This window comes from Microcaecilia unicolor, chromosome 8 (genome assembly GCF_901765095.1).
Source record: "Microcaecilia unicolor chromosome 8, aMicUni1.1, whole genome shotgun sequence".
In the NCBI taxonomy this organism is placed as follows: Eukaryota; Metazoa; Chordata; class Amphibia; order Gymnophiona; family Siphonopidae; genus Microcaecilia; species Microcaecilia unicolor.
The window spans coordinates 243,707,256-243,729,471 of NC_044038.1; the positions used below are offsets into that span (position 1 = coordinate 243,707,256).

At 45.8% G+C, this 22,216-nt stretch overlaps 1 protein-coding gene across 1 annotated transcript in view; it reads left to right on the plus strand.

Annotated features, from left to right (window-relative positions):
• SNTA1 (syntrophin alpha 1) overlaps positions 1–22,216 on the plus strand; it is a 111,427-nt gene that overhangs the window by 76,573 nt on the left and 12,638 nt on the right. Inside the window, exons 3-5 of the mRNA XM_030212426.1 lie at positions 532–730; positions 14,055–14,241; positions 16,231–16,361. Of these exons, the coding sequence (XP_030068286.1) occupies positions 532–730; positions 14,055–14,241; positions 16,231–16,361 (517 nt within the window). The remainder of the gene's footprint in view (positions 1–531; positions 731–14,054; positions 14,242–16,230; positions 16,362–22,216) is intronic.

The following is a 22,216-nucleotide window of genomic DNA, read 5'->3' on the forward strand; positions in this document are numbered from 1 at the left end:
TATGGCACTGTCTGCTTTGTGAGAACTGCAGACGGAGAATCGGGAAAACCAGGGTTCAAATCCTACTGATGCTTCTTGTGACCTTGGACAAGTCACTTAACCCTCGATTACCCTCAGGTGCAAATGCAAGAGCCCCATTTACTAACATGTTAATCATGTTGTAATGTGCATTAGCTCGTTTTAATGCAGTTCAGTTTATGAGGCTCTTAGAGTTTAAGTATTCTGGGGCAGGGAAATCCCTGGGCAACTCACCTTGAGATTCCAATGAAAAGGCGTGCGGGAAATCCAAATAAACAAAGAGGTTTAACAATTATTTCTAGAAAAGGATTTGTTGAAGCGATTTTACTGACAGTCTAATGGTTTTCTTTAGGAGAAAGTTGGTCAGGTTTTAAGAACAGAAAATGCAAACCAATCCTATCACATCCTGACCGTCCTAAAAAGCAAGCATAATCTTTCAGAGACGCTAGCTGACCATGCAGATTTCTCTGTCTAAACTCTCTTATGTTCCTGCCTCTTTTTTTGTCTTTCTAGTGAAGTACATGAAGGAAATATCACCATTCATCAAGAATGCTTCAGGCGGATCCGTAGGGTGGGACCCCACACCCATGGTCCCGCTCCAAAAGCAAGGCTCTCCATCCCTTTCCAGCCAGGACCTGAAGGACGGAAAGAGCATGCCTTTGAAGATGTGCTACGTTTCCAGGACCTTCATCCCCAGTGATCTGGAACACAGGTGGGAATTGAGCAAGAGTTTCCAGATTCGAAGGAGGGTTGTGGAGAGTAGAAGATAGAGGGGATAGGTGAAGGAGGTGCATGTATGAGTGATAGGCTTAAAGAGGATGGTGATGAGAGGAGAGGAAGAGAAAACACTGCTCATTGGCGAGATGGAGGGTGGGCAAATTAAAGAGGGAATGTTCTGGAAAAGGAGGTGGGAGGAGAGAGAAAAACAAAAGAGAATTAAAAGCATGGGGCCCAATATTCAAAGGATTTATGCTCCTAAATTGGCCTCTTTGAAAATTTCACTAAACTGTTAAAATCAGGAGCATAAAGGGCAGACTCAGGAAAGATGTCAGGAAGTATTTCTTCACGGAGAGGGTGGTGAACGCTTGGAATGCCCTCCCGTGGGAGGTGGTGGACATGAAAACGGTAACGGAAGTCAAACATGCGTGGGATGTGCATAAAGGAATCCTGTTCAGAAGGAATGGATCCTCAGAAGCTTAGCTGAAATTGGGTGGCGGGGGGAAGAGGGGTTGGTGGTTGAGAGGCTAGGATGGGGGAGGGCAGACTTATACGGGGTCTGTGCCGGAGCCGGTGATGGGAGGCGGGACTGGTGGTTGGGAGGCAGGAAATACTGCTGGACAGACTTATACGGTCTGTGCCCTGAAAAAGACAGGTACAAATCAAGGTAAGGTATACACATATGAGTTTATCGTGGGCAGACTAGATGGACCGTGCAGGTCTTTTTCTGCCGTCATCTACTATGTTACTATGTTACTATGTAAAGAGTGGGTGGCAGCAGCGGTGGATTTATGGTGGGGGGGAAAGAAGTTGTGAACTTAGCACTGATTTTCAGCACTAGGCTTATTAGTTAGACCCATAAATCTAGACAAACGAATGGCAGGGCCTAAATTTATGAGCATAGCTTAAGCTTCTAAATTAAAGGTGAATTTTCAGCTGAGAAGTTATTATTATTATTATTTGTGGCATTTATACCCCCGCTCTTTCCCGCTCAATAGCAGGTTCAGTGCGGCTTACAAAGTATGGTACGTAGTATCACAGAGATAATACAAAGTATGGTACAAAGTATCATGGAGATAACACAGTTAAGAAGAGTAAACAATAGTATGAGATTTGGGGAAAGGAGTTGGATTGTGGGTATTGGCTGTGGTGTGGGTTAGGTACAAGACTTTGTAGGGTCGTTTGGGTAGGCTTGTTTGAATAGGTAAGTCTTCAGCAGCTTTCGGAAGGGCAGGTGTTCGCTGGTTTTTCGGATATGTCGAGGTAAGGCGTTCCAGAGTTGGCTGCCTATGCTCCTAAGTTTGACTGAAAATAGGGCACAAGTTTCACAGGCTAATTTTATAAATTTAGGAGCTCAGCATTTTCTGAGTTTTGGGCCCTTTGATGGTAACCAGAGATAGGGACCATAGAGTCGGTTGCTTTTGCTGCAGAGCCACAGACTCAGCCCGTCTCTGACTCCCCCTGCCTTCTGTGCCACTCTCTTCTGTGCTGTTTTTACCTCCATCACATCCCCTGTGAGCTTACCACATGCATCCACCACCTTTTAGGAAAAGGCAAAATAGTACAGGGAGGACAAATATTTTATTTTTAGACTGGAAAGAGAATTCCCCCCCCCCCCCCCCCCCAAGAGATACAACGTTTGTACTTTTGTGAAGTGCTTTGACCTTATGTTAGAAAAGGTGGTACTCATCTTTTCCTAATACTGTAAAACTGACCAGCCGTTGGTCTACAAACAAGAGAAATCGTATCGTTTGAAATTAAGCCATATATGATCTTAAAAGTCAAACCTCCTAATTTGAACAATACTCTGGCCTTTATTGGGAAGCAGTGCAACTTGATGAAATAAGGAGTGATCCTGTCTACTGCTTACCCTGTGATTGGTATCATGGAATATAGTTGCTATTCTTTGGGGTTCTACATGGAATGTTGCTATTCTTTGGGGTTCTACATGGAATGTTGCTATTCTTTGAGGTTCTACATGGAATGTTGCTGCTATTTGAGATTCTACATGGACTGTTGCTATTCTTTTTTTTCAAGATGGCCGCCAACTAACGGACTCAAAAATTACAGCTCCAGGTGCCATCACTGCTTCTCCCCAACATCTTGACTATTTCAGCCAATTTCGATTTTGACAGCCTTCCCTGGTCCCCGCTGAGACCCCGACTGCTCTTAATATTCATTAACTTTTCCTATCTAGAAGACTGCCTGTAATTTCTCTTAACGGCCCTCCCCGATATATATACCTCCTCCTCCCAGCTGATCGCTATTCAAGCTGATCGCTATTCAATCTCGCTGCTAGAGAGTGGTTCCCATCGCTGTTTTCATCACTACCGCTGTTACTGTCGATCTCCCTAGGACGGGGGTGTAGATGTCGTGCTCCAGCAACAGCATTAAGGCCGCAATTTAACGGTCTCCCGCTAGTTCAAGCGAAGTGGCCTTCCTTCAAATCTGCCGTCGATATTGAATGCTGTTGCCGCTTTTCACTGTTCCGGAAGAGGTGGAGCCCCGTCTCATCTGCCTAAACTAAACTGCCTAAAACGCTTGGTGAAGGAGGAGTCCGTCTTCGCGCTGTCAAGGAAGGAGAAGGAGCCTCATCCTACAACTAATCAGCTGTTCTGCGCATCTCCCTTCCTCCTGTTCCTGTTTGCCCTAAGTGTGGGTCTGTGGAGAGTAACCTGGGCTCTATTTACTCTGCTCGGAGGTGGCTGGGAGGCGTTTGTTGCACTCACTGTGGGGAGACCAATTAGATCTGAATTAGATCGGTACTTTACAACTTAAAGTAAAAAACAGCAAATAAGAAGCATACTATTTATCCTGCAACTACTCTGCTCTCTGTATCTCATTTTAATACTTATTCAAAGGAGTGAGAAATGCTTATTATACTGCCACTGTGAGACCTTGGAGGCGAAACTATGTATTTATGAAAATGGATTTAATACAACTAGCTTCCCAAAGTTGTGTTATGACTAGGATTTCATAAACAAATGTCCTGTCCCCTGTGCCTCCTTCCCATGTAGGTTAACTCTCATGGTAGCTCAACTTTCAACATTTACTCAGCTAGTTCGCAGTGCTTCACAGTTCGCCCTAAGTGCAGGACTGGACTGACTTATTACGCTAACCTGCAACCTGTGGTTTCCCCTGTGGATTTAATTTCAACCTTCTAGCATATCAGCTGTCCCTCTCATCTCAATTGCTGGATTACAGTCTTCGTCCATCTCACCTCCTGCTACCCCCTGGAATAATCATGTTCTCATCTTCTACAATCCAAATTCTCTACCTGTCAGCCCTGTTGCACTCTGCCCTAACTGCTACTGAACCCTCTTACGCTCACATTCCCATCATCTCTGGTCAGAGGAGACTCTCACCCCGCATGCCATCTCGTAATTCGTCACAATTTGCCCAACTAGCTACCTCTGTTGCTCCTAAGCCCCACCCTCGCAAGCAATATCATCACACTCTGGTTCCCATTGTGCATGCGAATCAAGCGCAATTCCAATCATTTCATGTGGGCTATATAAATGCGAGATCTGTAGTGAGTAATCCCGAACTAATATCCGACTGGATTTCCTCAGATGCTCTAGACATGTTGTTCATCACGGAAACCTGGATAAGAACACCTAAAGACCCCATTGTGCTGGATCTCTGCCCAGCAGGCTACAAGATCATCCACTGGGACAGATTAGACAAGCGAGGGGGCGGGTTGGCGCTCATTTACCGCTCTCACCTCATAGTAGATGCAAGTTTGGTTTTGATCTCCTCGTCGCTGGAAGTTGCTGCTGTCAAGGTTCATCATCCCTCCCTTCATGGCCAGCTGGCCTGTGTGCTGTTTTACAGGCCACCAGTTACCTGGTCAAGCAGTCATTCTGCGCTTCTGGATTTCATCTCTAATATCTGCATGAACAACGCGAATATACTTTTCTTGGGTGATCTCAACCTACATTTGGATAATCCCACATCCCCAGAAGTATCCCAATTCCTGGATTTTCTCCACCTTTGTGACCTCGAATGTCCTATCTCTGGTCCAACTCACTGTAAGGGTCACTCACTTGACCTCCTCTCATTTAAATTTTTAGACGATCAGAACTTTTCTGTTCATGATATTAGCTGGCTGGAAACGGCTTGGTCAGATCACTTTAAATTACAGTTCACACTACGCTGGCAAACCTCAGGCCCCCTCCGGCCTCGTCATTCTCACCAACATTACACCAGAGGGGTCATTGACCCCAGCTTGTTCTGGAGGTCTCTTTATAGTCATGGCTCGGATCTGCAACCATCCTCGCCCACTTATCTCACTGACTGGGACCACACTTGTAACGCAGTGCTGAATACAATTGCACCCCTGCGTCACAAATCCTCGCACATTCGTAGATTATCACCCTGGTTCTCAACAGACCTGAGAGCTTTGAAACGTGAGGTACGACATATGGAAAGAACCTGGCGAAAAGGTAAATCTGATCAGGCTCGGGAGGCCTGGAAAAGTAGTCACCGCAAATATAAACATGCCATCCGATTTGCAAAGCGCACCTACTTTTCATCTAAGATGCAGGTGGCTGGCCGGGACATCCGACAGATATATCAACTACTAAACACCTTTCTAGATACTCGCAAGCTAGAACGCTCCAGTGTTGATCCTCCCTCAGCTACACAACTTGGATCTTACTTCAAGGAAAAAATTCTTACCCTGCGGTCTTCAACCGTCAGCTGTCTCTCTGACGTGGATGACTTTCTGGCATCCTTGGACGTGCCTTCGGGTGCTTGCCCCGCTGACCGCTTTTGGACCAAATTCAATCGTCTGTTACCCGATAACGTGACTGCTGCTCTACGTAAATTCATAAATAAATGCTGCAAATTAGATGTATGTCCGACTCATCTCCTAAAAGTCGCACCAAATTGTTACATTGAAGAACTGACTTGTTACCTTAACAATATGTTAAGCGCAGGATTTTTCCCGCCAGGTCATGGAAACATCCTTCTCACTCCAATCCCAAAAAATTCAAAGATCAAGCCAGATGTCATCTCTAACTATCGCCCAGTGGCTTCGATACCTCTAGTTATCAAGCTGATGGAGAGCCTGGTCAATGTTCAGCTCAACGAATTTCTAACTAATTTTGATATCCTCCATCATTCGCAATCAGGTTTTCGAGCTCATTACAGCACGGAGACTGTCCTGGTTACCCTCTTATCCAACTTTCGACAAGAACTATCTGTTGGACGAAAGATTCTCCTGCTACAATTTGACATGTCTAGTGCTTTTGACATGGTGGATCATGAACTCCTGCTCCATCTACTGGATACTTTTGGTATAGGAGGACCAGTTTTGCATTGGTTCAAGGGTTTCTTGACCTCAAGGTCCTATCAGGTCATGGTGAATTCCCACACCTCTGAACCGTGGAATGCTTCTTGTGGGGTCCCTCAGGGCTCTCCCCTCTCACCTACCCTATTCAATATAATGATGATGCCTCTAGCCACAGCACTTGCAAATCTGGACCTCAACCCTTTCATCTATGCGGATGATATTACAGTCTACATCCCTTTTCTATCCACAGTATCAGAAGTTGCTAACCTCATAGATGCCTGCTTCTCCACTTTAGAACAATGGGCCAGGGTGTTTCGCTTCAGGCTAAACAGGGAAAAAACTCATTGTCTCATCCTCTCGTCCAAGCACGCACATGTAACAGACACAATGCTTCCAGTTCTGGGCTCTGCCCTCCCGATTGACAACAGCCTGAGACTTTTGGGAGTGCACCTGGATTCACATCTCCAGCTGGTTGATCATGTACACTTGGTCTCCAAAAAATGTTCCAGGCCATGTGGAGGCTTCGACGTATCAGATACCTCCTTCCCAGAGACTTGTTCCGTACCCTTGTCCACTGGCTTGTCCTATCCCACCTGGACTATTGTAGTGGTATCTATGTGGGTTGCCAGGCCTCCTTACTGAAAACTTTCCAAACGGCTCAGAACACCGCGGCGAGGCTCATCCTAAACGAGCGGCGTTTTGCACACGCTGACCCCCTACGCTTTAAACTTCATTGGCTACCTGTACAGGAGCGCATTGCTTTTAAGATCTGCTCCCTAACACATAAAATCATCTATGGGGTTGCCCCGGAATACATGTTCCCCTTGATTGACCTTCCGCCTAGAAATGCCAACCCTGCTGCTCGGTCCTATCTTCACCTCCATTTCCCGAATTGTAAGGGAGTCAAGTATAAGAAAATCTTCGCCTCGTCTTTCCGTTACTGGAGTCCCAAATACTGGAACACGTTACCTCGCCACCTTAAAACTCAAGTGGACCATGCCCTTTTTAAGAAGTTGTTAAAGACATTCCTCTTTGCTAAGACTTATCCCTTAATTTACCATGTTGATTAAAACATCCCTTGTCCCTTACCCTACTTAGTTCACTCTGTTAGTTTCTTCCCCCATGTTTACTTCTTTATGCTTGCCTAAGCTGTTAAGTTTGTACTCTTATGTAATTCTCTGTAAGCCACATTGCGCCTGCATGTGTGGGAAAATGTGGGATATAAGTAACAAATAAATAAATTCTTTGGGGTTCTGCATGGAATGTTGCTATTCTTTGGGGTTCTACATGGAATGTTGCTATTCTTTGGGGTTCTACGTGGAATGTTGCTATTCTTTGGGGTTCCACGTGGAATGTTGCTATTCTTTGGGGTTCTACATGGAATGGTGCTACTCTTTGAGATTCTACGTGAAATGTTGCTACTAATTGAGATTCTATGTGGAATGTTGCTACTCATCCACATTCTGGATTGTTTGAATCCTTTTTAACAATTGTTTTTATAGACCCAAATATGCAATATTACAATAGTTCAATTTACTTAGAATTAAAGATTGGACCACAAGTCAGAATTGATCCTCCTGCAAGTATTTCTGAATGCTTCTTAATTTCTTAATACAGAAGGAGCTGTTCACAGGAGAATTAACTTGATTATCCATTGTGTTTGGCAGTAATTCATTTCTTAATTATTTTGTGTGTAATGTTTTCCCCTTTATTGTTTTGTAACCACTATGATTTTCAATAGAAAGTACAATTTCGACATGTAGTTTAGAGAAAGCTCTGTTGACATATCCTTTTCTAAAGTACTGACAGAACTGTGCTCGTACCATCATGGACATCTCGATTTTGATTTATATCTTCCATCCAAAATCTGTTATACATTATTAAGGAATGGCGGAAACTTGATCACTGAATCATATCAATTTACAATTCAGAGTATTTTACAACAATTAGGGAGGATGAACTTACTACTATCTCGCTCTGCCCTTCCCCCTTCTCCCTCTTGTTTCGTACTGTATTAGTTTGCTCAGGGACCAGGTAAAAATGTATCTCAGTGTGATACAGTCACCCTGGCTCCTCCTACCGATTGCTGTATTCTTTCCAGTCTGATTTCTGTCCCAGTAATGTAGCCTGGAGCAGTGGCGTACCTAGGGTAGTTGACTCCCGGGGCCAGTCATTTTTTAACCCCCCCCCCCCCCCCCAAATCCAGTACTAGGCATGCCGAGAATACAAAACACTCAGGACCTATAGAGCAATTCTACCATACCATAAGCAGTCATTTCTACGAGTCACACAAGGAAAAGGAAAGCATCTTAAACACTACAGTGAGCACTAGAACATCAATTCACCTATTGTAAAATGAAACCAGACAGAATAGTACAGATTGTAGATCCTACACAGTCAATACCAACTGAAAGCCATGTCTTTTTCACAAACACAGATACACCCTAATCCACTATAGAATAAGTAATCATAAACTTTCTATTTAGACAAAAATTAAACTGAACCCCCAATGCCAGACTCTGCATACAATGCAACACCACAGAAACAGAAACTGTCCCCTAGTACTGTGCAAAATATAAAGACAGCAGATGTAAATTTGAAAAAAAAAAACTAACAAGTACCAATCACCACTTTACAAATTAACAAATAGAAATAAAACAAATATAGAAAGTAAAATAATACCATTTTATTGGACTAATACATTTAGCTTTCAGAGGCCAAAACCCTTTCTCCTTCCGTTTAACCAGTTTTTAACCCAGTCAGTCACTTTAGGTCCCATACTGAGGACACTCAATTTATTTATCAGTCGCCTACATGAAACCATGTCAAAGGCTTTGCTAAAATCAAGTACACCACATCTAGCGCCCCTCCCATGCCCATCTCTTTGGTCACCCAGTCAAAGAAGTCAATCAGATTCGTCCAACACAGTGGCGTATCAAGGGGGGGGGGGGGCGGTCCGCCCCGGGTGCAAGCCGCTGGGGGGGTGCCGCGCGCCTGTCGGCTCTTCATTTTCATGCTCCCTCTGCCCTGGAACAGGTTACTTCCTGTTCTGGGGCAGAGGGAGCATGGAAATGAAGAGCCGACAGGCGCGCGGCACCCCGCCCCCCCCAGCGGCGTGCACCCAGGGGGGGTTCTTTCGCCGGGGGGTCGCGCTGCACCCGGGGGGTTATTTCACCGGGGGGGGGGTCGCGCTGTTCCGGGGGGCGGGGTGCGTCGGCGATCCGCCCCGGGTGTCAGCGCCCCTAGGAACACCACTGGTCCAACAAGATCTGCCTCTGGTCCTGCAGCCCATTCGATTCAAGATACCTCACAATCCTCCACTTTAGAAGCATTTCCGTTAGTTTACTCACCATTGAGGCCAGACTCCTCTTTGCTTCCGTTCTTGTGTAGAGGGACCATATCCGCCCTTCTCCAGTCCTCCGGGACCACTCCAGATTCTAGGGAAGTATTGAACAGGACAGACAGTGGAGCCACCAGAACTTCTCCAAGTTCCTTGAGTACCCTCGGACGTAGGCCATCAGGCCCCATCGCTTTGTCTACTTTTAGTTTAGCCAGCTGCTCGTGAACACAATCGTCCGAGAATCGGTCCTGGTCTACCATACATCCATCCTCATTGGCGGTTGTCTTCTGTGGTCTCACCCCAGGCCTTTCATCCGTGAACACACTGAACAGCAATATTTGTTTAGCAGTTCGGCTTTACCTTTATCAGCTTCTACATAATCACCATAACAATCGGTGGTCACGCTCGTGGCTCGAAGTGCAACTGGGGGCCACAGCATTTAGAAGACTCAGGGGTCCTGCGGAGAATGTCTTCAGCTAGCAGGGCTTGGTGATCCCTGACTGCCAAGGTACTAGTATGGGGGAGGGGGCGGGGCAGAGTCAAAATGCATTTCACCCCAGGCATCCCCAGGAAATAGCCTTCTGGCTACACCACTGCTCTGTCCTTTCCTATATTGTATGTCTTGCTTAAGTAACTCCTCTGCCATGCTTAGTCTGGCCCCACTGCCACATGAGACTTTAATCAGCTGAGAAAGAGCCCAGGAGCAAGGGCCGGCAGTAACTGGGCAGTTCAGCACAGATTAGGAAAAACTGAAATGAATGCCTCTAGGTGACAGGTAAAGTAATTTCAACAAGGGTGACTGAGCAATTAATTCATGCTTAAGAGAGTGTGAGCGTATTTTATTTATTTATTTATTTATTTGTGGCATTTATACCCCGCTCTTTCCCGCTCAATAGCAGGTTCAGCGCGGCTTACAAAGTATGGTACGTAGTATCATAGAGATAATACAAAGTATGGTACGTAGTATCATAGAGATAATACGAAGTATGGTACAAAGTATCATGGAGATAATACGAAATATGGTACAAAGTATCATGGGGATAACACAGTTAAAAAGAGTGGACAATAGTATGAGATTTGGGGAAAGGAATTGGATTGTGGGTATTGGTTGTGGTGTGGGTTAGGTACGAGACTTTGTAGGGTCGTTTGGGTAGGCTTGTTGGAATAGGTAAGTCTTCAGCAGCTTTCGGAAGGGTAGGTGTTCGCTGGTTTTTCGGATATGTCGAGGTAAGGCGTTCCAGAGTTGGCTGCCTATGACAGAGAAGTTGGATGCGTAGTAGGTTTTGTATTTGAGGCCTTTACAGTTGGGAAGTTGAAGATTGAGATATGTTCGAGAAGAGATGGTCTGGTTCCTGGCTGGAAGATCGATCAGGTTGGACATGTAGCTTGGAGATTCGCCATTGAGAATCTTGTGGATCATAGTGTGGGGCTTTGCAGTTTATTCGTTCCTTGATAGGGAGCCAATGTAGCTTTTCTCGAAGTGGTGTTGCGCTTTCGAATCGCGATTTGCCAAAAATAAGTCTTGCTGCTGTGTTTTGGGCACTTTGGAGTTGTTTCATGATTTGGGCTTTGCAACCGATGACGATGCTGTTGCAGTAATCGGCATGGTTAAGTACTGTGGATTGCCCTTGGTTGCGGAAAGTTTTCTGTGGATCTAGCATGTTTGAAAAGATCTATTTGTAGCAGTTAATTTAAATGAGAGAAATTTAGTATTGTTTAAAAAGAATGGTATCTGACACTTTTTGTTTTTAAAGCTCAGATCATTTTAAACTTTCTAAAAATAATAGATTTGCCTAATGAATGCTGTTCTTTGGCTGTTAATGGGGCAACACTGCCATCTACTGGACAGTGTTGCAATTCCCATTATGGAAGTTATTTTAGGAACTCTATTCATGTTTTGGATGTCCGTATTGCACAGACTTCAGAATCCCAGTTTTAAAAAAGCAGGATATGGATATCTAACACTGCAGTATGTCCTTATGGCAAGAGGCCTGGTCTGGGTGTGTTTTGGGTGGGACTAGGGAGAGCCCAAAATATAGATAGGGAGTGGAGGAGTGGCCTAGTGGTTAGGGTGGTGGACTTTGGTCCTGGGGAACTGAGTTTGATTCCCACTTCAGGCACAGGCAGCTCCCTGTGACTCTGGGCAAGTCACTTAACCCTCCATTGCCCCATGTAAGCCGCATTGAGCCTGCCATGAGTGGGAAAGCGCAGGGTACAAATGTAACAAAAATAAAATAGATACTATTGGAGATTCTACATGGAATGTTGCTACTATTTGAGATTCTACATGGAATGTTGCTATTCCACTAGCAACATTCCATGTAGAAGGCTGCGCAGGCTTCTGTTTCTGTGAGTCTGACGTCTTGCACGTACGTGCAGGACGTCAGACTCACAGAAGCCTGCGCGGCCACATTGGTGATCTGCAAGGACCGACTTCTACATGGAGTGTTGCTAGTGGAATAAACATTCCATGTAGAATCTCAAATAGTAGCAACAGTGGAGGAGTGGCCTAGTGGTTAGGGTGGTGGACTTTGGTCCTGGGGAACTGAGGAACTGAGTTCAATTCCCACTTCAGGCACAGGCAGCTCCTTGTGACTCTGGGTAAGTCACCTAACCCTCCATTGCCCCATGTAAGCCGCATTGAGCCTGCCATGAGTGGGAAAGCGCGGGGTACAAATGTAACAAAAATATGTGTGGGATAAGCATAAAGGAATCCTGTGCCGAAGGAATGGATCCTCAGGAGCTTAGTCAAGATCGGGTGGCGGGGCTGGTGGTTGGGAGGTGGGGATAGTGTTGGGCAGACTTATACGGTCTGTGCCAGAGCCGGTGGTGGGCAGCGGGACTGGTGGTTGGGAGGCGGGGATAGTGCTGGACAGACTTGTACGGTCTGTGCCAGAGCTGGTGGTTGGGAGGCAGGGCTGGTGGTTGGGAGGTGAGGATAGTGCTGGGCAGACTTATACGGTCTGTGCCCTGAAGAGCACAGGTACAAATCAAAGTAGGGTATACACAAAAAGCAGCAAATATGAGTTATCTTGTTGGGCAGACTGGATGGACCGTGCAGGTCTTTTTTCTGCCGTCATCTACTATGTTATGTTATGTTAAATAAAATAAATAAATAAAAAAATATCCAACATTGAAGGGGAAAGGGGGAGGGGGATCGGATTTCATATACCGCCTTTCTGTGGTTCCAGTCAAAGCGGTTTATGTATTATGTACATGTACTTATTTTGTACTTGGGAGGGTAAGTGACCTGCCCAGAGCCACAAGGAGCTGCAGTGGGAATCGAACTTTGAGTATGTCTAGTAGCGCTATAGAAATGATTAGTACTAGAAGAAGCTGTACAAAACTGCTGAAATATTTCAAAACCTCACTTTTGCTCCATAAACCCGGTGGAAAGAGCAAGAATTGTCTTTGCATCTTTAAAATACCCACGACATTATATTAAACAAAACTAGTAGATTGGGCAACCCCTGTCCTAACACAGATGAGCTCCCTTAAGGTTTTTAATTTCCAGCTAAAGCACTGTGATTTCTTCCTAAAATGTATGTTGTCTTAGTTTCCCTTGGGATATCTTGATAATATAAGGTGTGCCATCCTGATTCAAAGCTTTTGACACTGTTCTGCATCGACAATAAATAAACTGAGCGCCCTCAGTATGGGCCCTAAAGTGACTGACAGGTTGAGTGGAAGGCGATGGAGGGTAGTTGGTAAATGGGGCTCACTCCGAGGAAAAGGATGTTACCAGTGGTGTGCCACAAGGTTCAGTTCTTTTTAACATTTTTGTAAGCGATATTGCGGAAGTGCTGTCTGGTAAGGTTTGCCTCTTTGCAGATGATACCAAAATTTGCAGCAGGTATGAATTAAACAGTTTCTTGTTTCTTGAGACCCCTAATGACCCTTAAGTGATGTTTGTTGGTAACAGTTTGCAGTGACTTGCATAACCGTACTTAAGTCATCTTATAAATGTAGCTTCTAAGATCTATAGTGTGTATCTGCAAAGGGGCTTTAATATGGGAGAGGCCAGGGCCGCTAAGGGTGGGGGGTGTCAAAATTCCCTGGGCCTGGCCTCCAGGGGGAGCCTGGCACTGGGGTCTGTCTCTCTCCTGCCCTTCTGAAAAGCAAGGGTGGGTCAGCCACTGTTTATAGAATGCTGTCAAGTTATGTGTCAGCATTTACATCAATTACTGGCAATTAACAATACTTAAGGGTCATTGACAGTTAAAGCCAAGCAACACTCAAACAGTTAAGTTAAGTGCTATTCTTGTGTGCACTAGTTGAAAAATTATGCGCCCAAGTTAATATAATTAAGGATTTAAGGCCTTCAACAGAGATGTCACTTGAAAAACAGTTTTGAAAGCAAAAACATAGTAAAGCCAGTTACCTTAGCAGGGTTTATAAAAGGTTTGGATAATTTCCCCAAAGAAAAGTCCATAAGTCATTATTAAGATGGACTTGGGAAAATTCACTGCTTGTTTCTAGAATAAGCTGCATAAAATCTGTTTTGCTGTTCTGGGATCTTGCCAGGTACTTGTGACCTGGATTGGCCACTGTTAGAAACAGGATACTGGGCTTGATGGGCCTTCAGTCTGTCCTAGTGTGGCGATGCTTATGCTCTTAAGCTACTTTGCAGATCTGCTGCAGAATTGCTTTTGTTTCAACAGTAGCCATTTTGTTTTTGACCAGGTATCTGCAGATTTGCTCAGCAGATGGGCGGGTTTCTCTCTTTCTGAGAGCGAAAGATGAAGCTGCAGCCCTGTTCTGGTTCAACGCCATCCAAACCAACATCGGTGCTCTGACCCCCAAGGTGAAGGAAGAGCTGAAAGGGCTTTTGGGGAAAGACATTAAACACCTCGGCTGGCTGACGGAACAGGTAGCGTCTCACTTTTATGAAGTACAGCAAAGGATGCACATATGGCAGAGGTCCTCAAATCCAGTCCACAAGGTCCACTTTTAGGATGACATCTGTTTGCATTCACTGCTTCCATTGCATGCGATATTCATTGTGGAAATCCTGAAAACCAGGCTGGGTTGTGGACCTCGTGGACTGGATTTAAGGACTCCTGCCAAATTTTAGGTGTTGAGATGATGTGTGAATTCTATAATGGCAATTAAGTGCACAGGTCATAGAAAATTAGGAATTATGCACCTAACTCCTAGGCATGCCCCTGACCCGCCCATGCACCTCCCACATCTTCACCCCTGACCTGCCTATGCACCTCCCACATACTGACCTCTGACCCGCCCACGCACCTCCCACATCCTCATCCCTGACACCCATGTACACATCCTCATCCCTGACCCACCTATGCACCTCCACATACTCACCTCTGACCTGCCCATGCACTTCCTACATCCTCATCCCTGACCCGCCCATGCACCTCCCACATCCTCATCCCTGACCTGCCTATGCACCTCCCACATACTGACCTCTGACCCGCCCACGCACCTCCCACATCCTCATCCCTGACACCCATGTACACATCCTCATCCCTGACCCACCTATGCACCTCCACATACTCACCTCTGACCTGCCCATGCACTTCCTACATCCTCATCCCTGACCCGCCCATGCACCTCCCACATCCTCATCCCTGACCCACCCATGCACCTCTCATATCCTCGCCCCTGACCCTCCCAAGCACCTCCCACATCCTCGCCCATGACCCACCCATGCACCTTTCATATCCTCGCCCCTGACCCTCCCAAGCACCTCCCACATCCTCGCCCCTGACCCGCCCATGCACCTCCCACATCCTCGCCCATGACCCACCCATGCACCTCTCATATCCTCGCCCCTGACCCTCCCAAGCACCTCCCATATCCTCGCCCCTGACCTGCCCATGCACCCCCACATTCTTGCCCTTGACCCGCCCATGCACCTCCCACATCCTCGCTCCTGCCCTGCCCATGCACCCCCCACATCCTTACCCTATAGAAGTTGCATGCGATAGAATTTGTGCATGCAACTTCTAGAACAGTGAGTAAGGGCGGTTGGGCACGCAATTGCTAATTAGTGCAAATTTAAAGCCAATAATTCACTCTTAACTATAATTAAGAGCCAGTTATTAAATTAACTTGGGTGTGCAAGTGACCTCTTCTCTAAATTGTGTGTGCAAGTTTATGAACTAGGGGGACAGAACTAGTAGAATGTCCCAGTAGGGGGCGCACTTCTCATGTACTGGTGAAGCAGTGGAACCCCATTGATGCAACCTCACAGCTCATCTGTGGCAAAAGAACAGTCACTAGCTGAGAGTCAACTGAACAAGCTTTATTAAACTCTTCCTTTACAAACAAACTTTTCACTGCTTCGTAACTCTTATTCAAGACCTGTATGGTTTCTGCTAGTTAATTGTTCTACTGTTTTGGGTGAAAGATGCCTTTTATTTGGAATAATATTTTATCCTATTTGTTACTGTTGCCATGTCCTGCTGCAGTATATTTGCATGGGAGGGAGTAGCCTAATGGTTAGAGCAGCAGACTGAGAACGTGGGGAAGCCCAGTTCAAATCTCACTGAGGCTCGTTGTGGTGATTGAATATGTCACTTAAACCTCCATTATCTCAGGTTACAAACTTAATTGTAAGTCTCCAGGGACAGGGAAATATCTAGTGTACCTGAATGTAACTCACCTTGAGCTACAGCTGAAAAAGGCATGAGTTAAATCTAAATCCTTTCCCTTCTCCCTGAAGCAGAGAATCACAAAACCTCAAGCTGCAGCAGTAATGAGTCATCCGGTAACTTGCACCAGCTCCTGCATTTTGGGTTGTCTCATTTCTAAAACCTCTCAGGGCAGAGGCCCAGGTGTTATTAGTAGGTTAGCTGCTTGTGTGTAGGATAACCAGGCTTGTCTATGTTCCCAGCTCCCTGGTGATGGCAAGAGGAATATGCTGGCTCTTGTGACGGAAAAAGATCTGCTCTTCTACATCACTCTGCCCCAGAGTAGAGACGCCATCGGCAAACCAGAACAGTGCCATCCGCTGATTGCAAGCAGGTACAGCAGTGGCTTCTGTATGTCTGCAGTCCTTTACCCTTTACCCATACTCCTTTACTCCTTTACCCATACGCCATGCCCCCTCCCTACCCATCTTCAAATCTCTGCTTAAAACCCACCTCTTCAATGCTGCCTTCGGCGCCTAACCACTTGAGAAATATAGAATGCCCCAATCTATCCACCCTATCAGATTAACTGTTCACTCGTCCTCTAGATTGTTCACTTGTCTTTAGATTGTTCTCTTGTCTTTAGATTGTAAGCTCTTTGAGCAGGGACTGTCCTTCTATGTTTAAATTGTACAGCGCTGCGTAACCCTAGTAGCGCTTTAGAAATGTTTGTTAGTAGTAGTAGTATGTCTGCAGTCTGATATGTAGCCAGCATCATCTGCCCCTCCCGTAATCCTGCTTTACTCAGGGCCATCACACGGAGTCAGTAAGCAGGGGCTACCACCATAGGTACCCAGCCTCAGGAGGAGAGGGGTGTGGTATGCTACCCTTGTGAGTCACTTTGTGAACGCAGAAGGGGAAGGGGTGCCACTTTGACCAGTATTTGCCCTGCCTATACTGGGATCTAATAGATCCCAGCATCATCTCCTTCTGATACATTGGTCTTGTACTCCTGGAGTCTGATCCATGGGCCTTGTACTGACACTGGAAGCCTTGGGTAGTTTGATCCTTATCAGAGCCACATTTAGGGAAGGGAAGCATCCTGCGAGGGAGAACAGGCTGGACCTTTACATAGTTCATTTCAGAATATAGAAATATACCAGGAGGCAGAATTAGGTCCCACTATTCAAAGCCAGGCCATTTCTGGGCATCGGCACTGAATATCAGACCATGGGCCGGCCAAGAGGGGGGCTGCTCTTATTTAAGCAGGGCCAGCTGATATTCAGCCAGGATCTGCATTAGCGGATGTGCTAGTCCAATTCTCATAGCAGCCCCATCCTCCCATTACTGAACCTCTTCCTAGTGGAAGTCTGACCCACAACCCACAACATACCCATCCCACCCCCTGGAACCCCCTCCATAACCGCTAGACTTCCAGAGACGTTTTTAAAATTTGGGTGGATAATCCCATGTACCTTTTTACATAGGTACATACAGTGCTTGTTTTGTGCCTACAGGTTAGGTTGAGGGGAGGGAGGAGGTCTGCTAGACTTCAGGGATGTTTTTTTAAATTTCAGGGGCAGGGGTCAGGTTAGGGGGTCTGCTAGGCTATCAGGAATTTTGTTCTTAAGTGTTCTCCTTCCTGTCAGTTGCATGAACTAAATCGCTCCTCAGGCACTGACAGGGAAGGGTGACGTTTCACATTTTTTAAGATAGTGAAGCCCACCTTTTTGATGCTGCTTTTAACTCCTAACCCTTATTCACTTTGTTCAGAACCCGTATTTTATCATCCTCACGTTAATATTCCCTTATCTCTTATTTGTCCCGTTTGTCTGTCCTAATTAGATTGTAAGCTCTGTCGAGCAGGGACTGTCTCTTCATGTTCAAGTGTACAGCGCTGCGTACGTCAAGTAACGCTAGAGAAATGATAAGTAGTAGTAGTAGTAGTTTCTCTCTGCTCATTAAATAGCACATCCCAGCAGACAGTGCGTTGTAGAAGCCCCGGTCAGCAGCTCTATTGCATGGCTTTTTGCCACCTATGGAGAGGAGTTTTGATCCTATACGGAACACACAACACAGAAGTGTGTATACACCAGGGTTTGGCCGTTCTCACTTCAGCTGCACAATCATTTTAATACTCTTTATGAAAAGAATGACACAGTTGAGAAAAAAAACACTGGGCCTTGTACTGAAAAGGAAGATCCTGGAAAACGGGTAGTAAATAAATAAATGTAATCCAGATTAATCCCCCAGTTGACTTTCAGCAGCATTGTTCAGATCACCTCAGGGTTACCTGGATAAAAGCCAGGACAGTGGCGCAGGCGGAGTGGCAGGGCGTCAGGGGTAGTGTAAATCTGCAGTTACATGTGACCCACTTATGGCTGGTGTAAACGAAGGCACCTCACGTAGACAGAGTGCGCAAGAATAGTCAGAACACCCCTGACACGTCTGTTTCCCCCCTCCCATTAACACCGTCCCCGCAGTTGTGTGTGTGAGAGAAGTTAGACGCTCGGTTTACAGAACTGGGGATTTAGTTATGCAGGCACAACTGCCAATTAGTACTAATTAGTGGTTCTTACCCCCAACTAAGTGCCAATTTCATGCCAATTAGTTAATTGGTAATTGTGTGCCTCATTTTAGAATTTGGGAGGAAATGCCAGAAGCTCACACTACAGGCATATTCAGCATCGGGTCACTGTCTGGACAGCAGCAATATCAATGTGGCTGGTTCGAGATAAGGTTGCAGTTCTCGCATTGGCAAGCGCTATTAATAAATATGTAGAGCAACTTGAAATGCTGGAATGAAACTGCAGAGAAGACAGCTGCAGCACCGCAAGCGTGTCTGTCATTCTGTGTGAGAGGCCACATGTGCTCGTGTGTGTGTGTGTGTGTGTGTGTGTGTGTGAGTGAGTGAGTGAGTGAGTGAGTGAGTGAGTGAGTGAGTGATAGGCTCTCCGATCCATGGATAAATCCTTCTTATCTGTTCCCTTCTCCACTACTGCCAACTCCAGACTTCGCTCCTTCTGTCTCGCTGCACCCTACGCCTGGAATAAACTTCCTGAGCCCCTACATCTTGCCCCATCCTTGGCCACCTTTAAATCTAGATTGAAAGCCCACCTCTTCAACATTGCTTTTGACTTGTAACCACTTATACCTCTCGCTTCTACCAACCCTCCTCTCCTCTTTCCTCTACACATTAATTGATTTGCTTGCTTTATTATTATTGTCTATTAGATTGTAAGCTCTTTGAGCAGGGACTGTCTTTCTTCTATGTTTGTGCAGCGCTGCGTACGCCTTGTAGCGCTATAGAAATGCTAAATAGTAGTAGTAGTAGATACCTGTGTGTCTTGTGAAGCTCCGAGTGTACCTGGCAATTTTGGTGTTTCAGTTGGAATTGGTAAACTTTCAGTTTTACTGCGCAGGTTCAGAAAGTAGGTGTCTCATTCTTCATTGGTTATTGCTGCATCGAAGGTAGTAAATAAATATGCAGTTACCGAGGCTTCCCTTTCCCTTTAATCCTGCATTAAGAATACAAGAGAAATGGATTGATTGGAGAGATTGGCAGGATAGGAAAATTTGGTTTGTGCATCAGCCAGTAGAAGAAGGTACGGTCTAAGCATTTATTTTCAGTAGTTGCAGATAAAGCCTGGTGTAAAAGATTCTGCTATATGGGTTAGTTTCATGAATGCTGAGTTTGATCTGACGGATTACCGTGTTCCTCTTGCAAAATTACCAAAGAGAGTTACCATGGTATATAAAAGGGTTAAGATCCTTGTGTGCAGGAGAGGGTTTGAGGTACAGTGGAACGTTATTTTTCGACAGCAGTGGTCTAGCAACCTTGATATGATGTGGCCCGTAGGGTGTTTTGGACTCCTAAAATATTGAAATTGGCTGATGGAAATTCTAAAGTGTGTTGGACCTGCAAATCTTCTGAGGGTGCTTTATCTGAGGTTCCACGAGAAGCGTGACAATCATCAGTGGCTGAAACAACTTGTTTGACTCTTGAGGCAGGTGCTGTTGGTGCCGAAATGCAGGACTACTTTGTTTTTGTTTTTTAAATAAACCTACTGTTTGGAAACCGATTTGGTCCACCCCCTGCTCTTTGCTTTTTGTTTCACATTTTTTGTGATGCAGCTGCCCTGTAAGGAAGCCAGCAAACGTCTTCCTAGGACTGCTGCAGGGTTTAAGAGCGTTGGCAGTGGCGTACCAAGGGGGGGGCGGTGGGGGCGGTCCGCCCCGGGTGCCAGTGGGTGGGGGGTGCTCCGCTCCCACCGCCTCCCGTGGCCGTTCCCGCGGCGCCGCACATTTAAAAAAACGGCGAAGCAGCGTCGCAGGCAGCGCCTTGTGCCCTGCTTGTAAAAAAAAATCAAATCTCCTTCCTTCGCCTCGTCTTCACGTCTTGACGTCGACTCGGGCCTTCCAATCAATTTGATTGGAAGGCCCGAATCGACGTCAAGACGTCAAGACGAGGCGAAGGAAGGAGATTTGATTTTTTTTACAAGCAGGGCACGAGGCGCTGCCTGCGACGCTGCTTCGCAGGTTTTAACGGGACTGAGGTGGGGAAGGAGAGGGGCGAAAGGGACTCGGGTGGGGGTGTTCAGAGGGGAGAAGGGGACTGGGGTGGGGGTCTCAGACAGGGGAGGGGAGAAGGGGACTGGGGTGGGGATCTCAGAGGGGAGAAGGGAAGGGGAGGGGAGAAGGGGACTGGGATGGGGGTGTTCAGAGGAAAGAAGGGGACTGGGGTGGGGGTCTCAGACAGGGGAGGGGAGAAGGGGACTGTGGTGGGGGTCTCAGACAGGAGAAGGGGAGGGGAGAAGGGGACTGGGGTGGGGGTGTTCAGAGGGGAGAAGGGGGCTGGAACTGGGGGCTGAAAAAAGGGGCAGAGAGAGAGAGAGGGGACAGATCCTAGATGGAAGGGGGAGCGAGAGGGAGGGCAGACCCTGGATGGATGGGAGAGGGAGGGCAAATGGTGGATTGAAGGGGCAGAGAGAAAGGGCAGGCAGTGGATGGAAGGGACGGCAGAGAGGGCAGACACTGGATGGCAGAGAGAGTGAAGACAGATGCTGGATGGAAGGAAGACGGTGAAAAGAAGATGAGGAAAGCAGAAACCAGAGACGACAAACTGTAAATAAAATATTTTTTTTTATTTTTTTTGCTTTAGGATAAAGTATTGTAGATGTGTTAAATGTTTATAATAGAACATGTAAATAAGGTAATCTTTTTATTGGACTAATTTTAATACATTTTGACTAACTTTCGGAGAACAAAACCCCCTTCCTCAGGTCAGGATAGGATACTGTAACAGCACTATACTGTACTGACCCGAGGACGGAGGTTTTGGCCTCTGAAAGCTAAATGTATTAGTCCAATAAAATGGTATTATTTTACTTTCTATATTTGTTTTATTTCTATTTGTTAATTTGTAAAGTGGTGATTGGTACTTGTTAGGTTTTTTTTTTCAAATTTACATCTGCTGTCTTTATATTTTGCACAGTACTAGGGGACAGTTTCTGTTTCTGTGGTGTTGCATTGTATGCAGAGTCTGGCATTGGGGGTTCAGTTTAATTTTTGTCTAAATAGAAAGTTTATGATTACTTATTCTATAGTGGATTAGGGTGTATCTGTGTTTGTGAAAAAGACATGGCTTTCAGTTGGCATTGACTGTGCAGGATCTACGATCTGTACTATTCTGTCTGGTTTCGTTTTACAATAGGTGAATTGATGTTCTAGTGCTGACTGTAGTGTTTAAGATGCTTTCCTTTTCCTTGTGTGACTCGTAGAAATGACTGCTTATGGTATGGTAGAATTGCTCTATAGGTCCTGAGTGTTTTGTATTCTCGGCATGCCTAGTACTGGATTTGGGGGGGGGGGGTTAAAAAATGACCGGCCCCGGGTGTCAACTACCCTAGGTACGCCACTGAGCGTCGGCCAGATTTGCACCTATGAAACAAAGTGTAAGACACAGAAATGACATTGAGAGGTTCAGCACTTGGATCTGTTCACCTTTCGCCTGGAAAATCTAGGTGTGAACGGCCAGCTGGGTAGTTCAAGGTAACACGTAGGAAACTGCAGTTGACCTGCTCTGTCTCTGATTTTTTTTTTCCCTTCATATCCTACCTCAGGGCATTTTCTCATCTTGCATTATGGGCAATATTTTCTTTAGAAATTTAGTAAGACTATTTTTGGCATATAATCACATTAGTTGCTATATCAAGGTTAATGATGAAATGATTTATTTTTCATTTAATT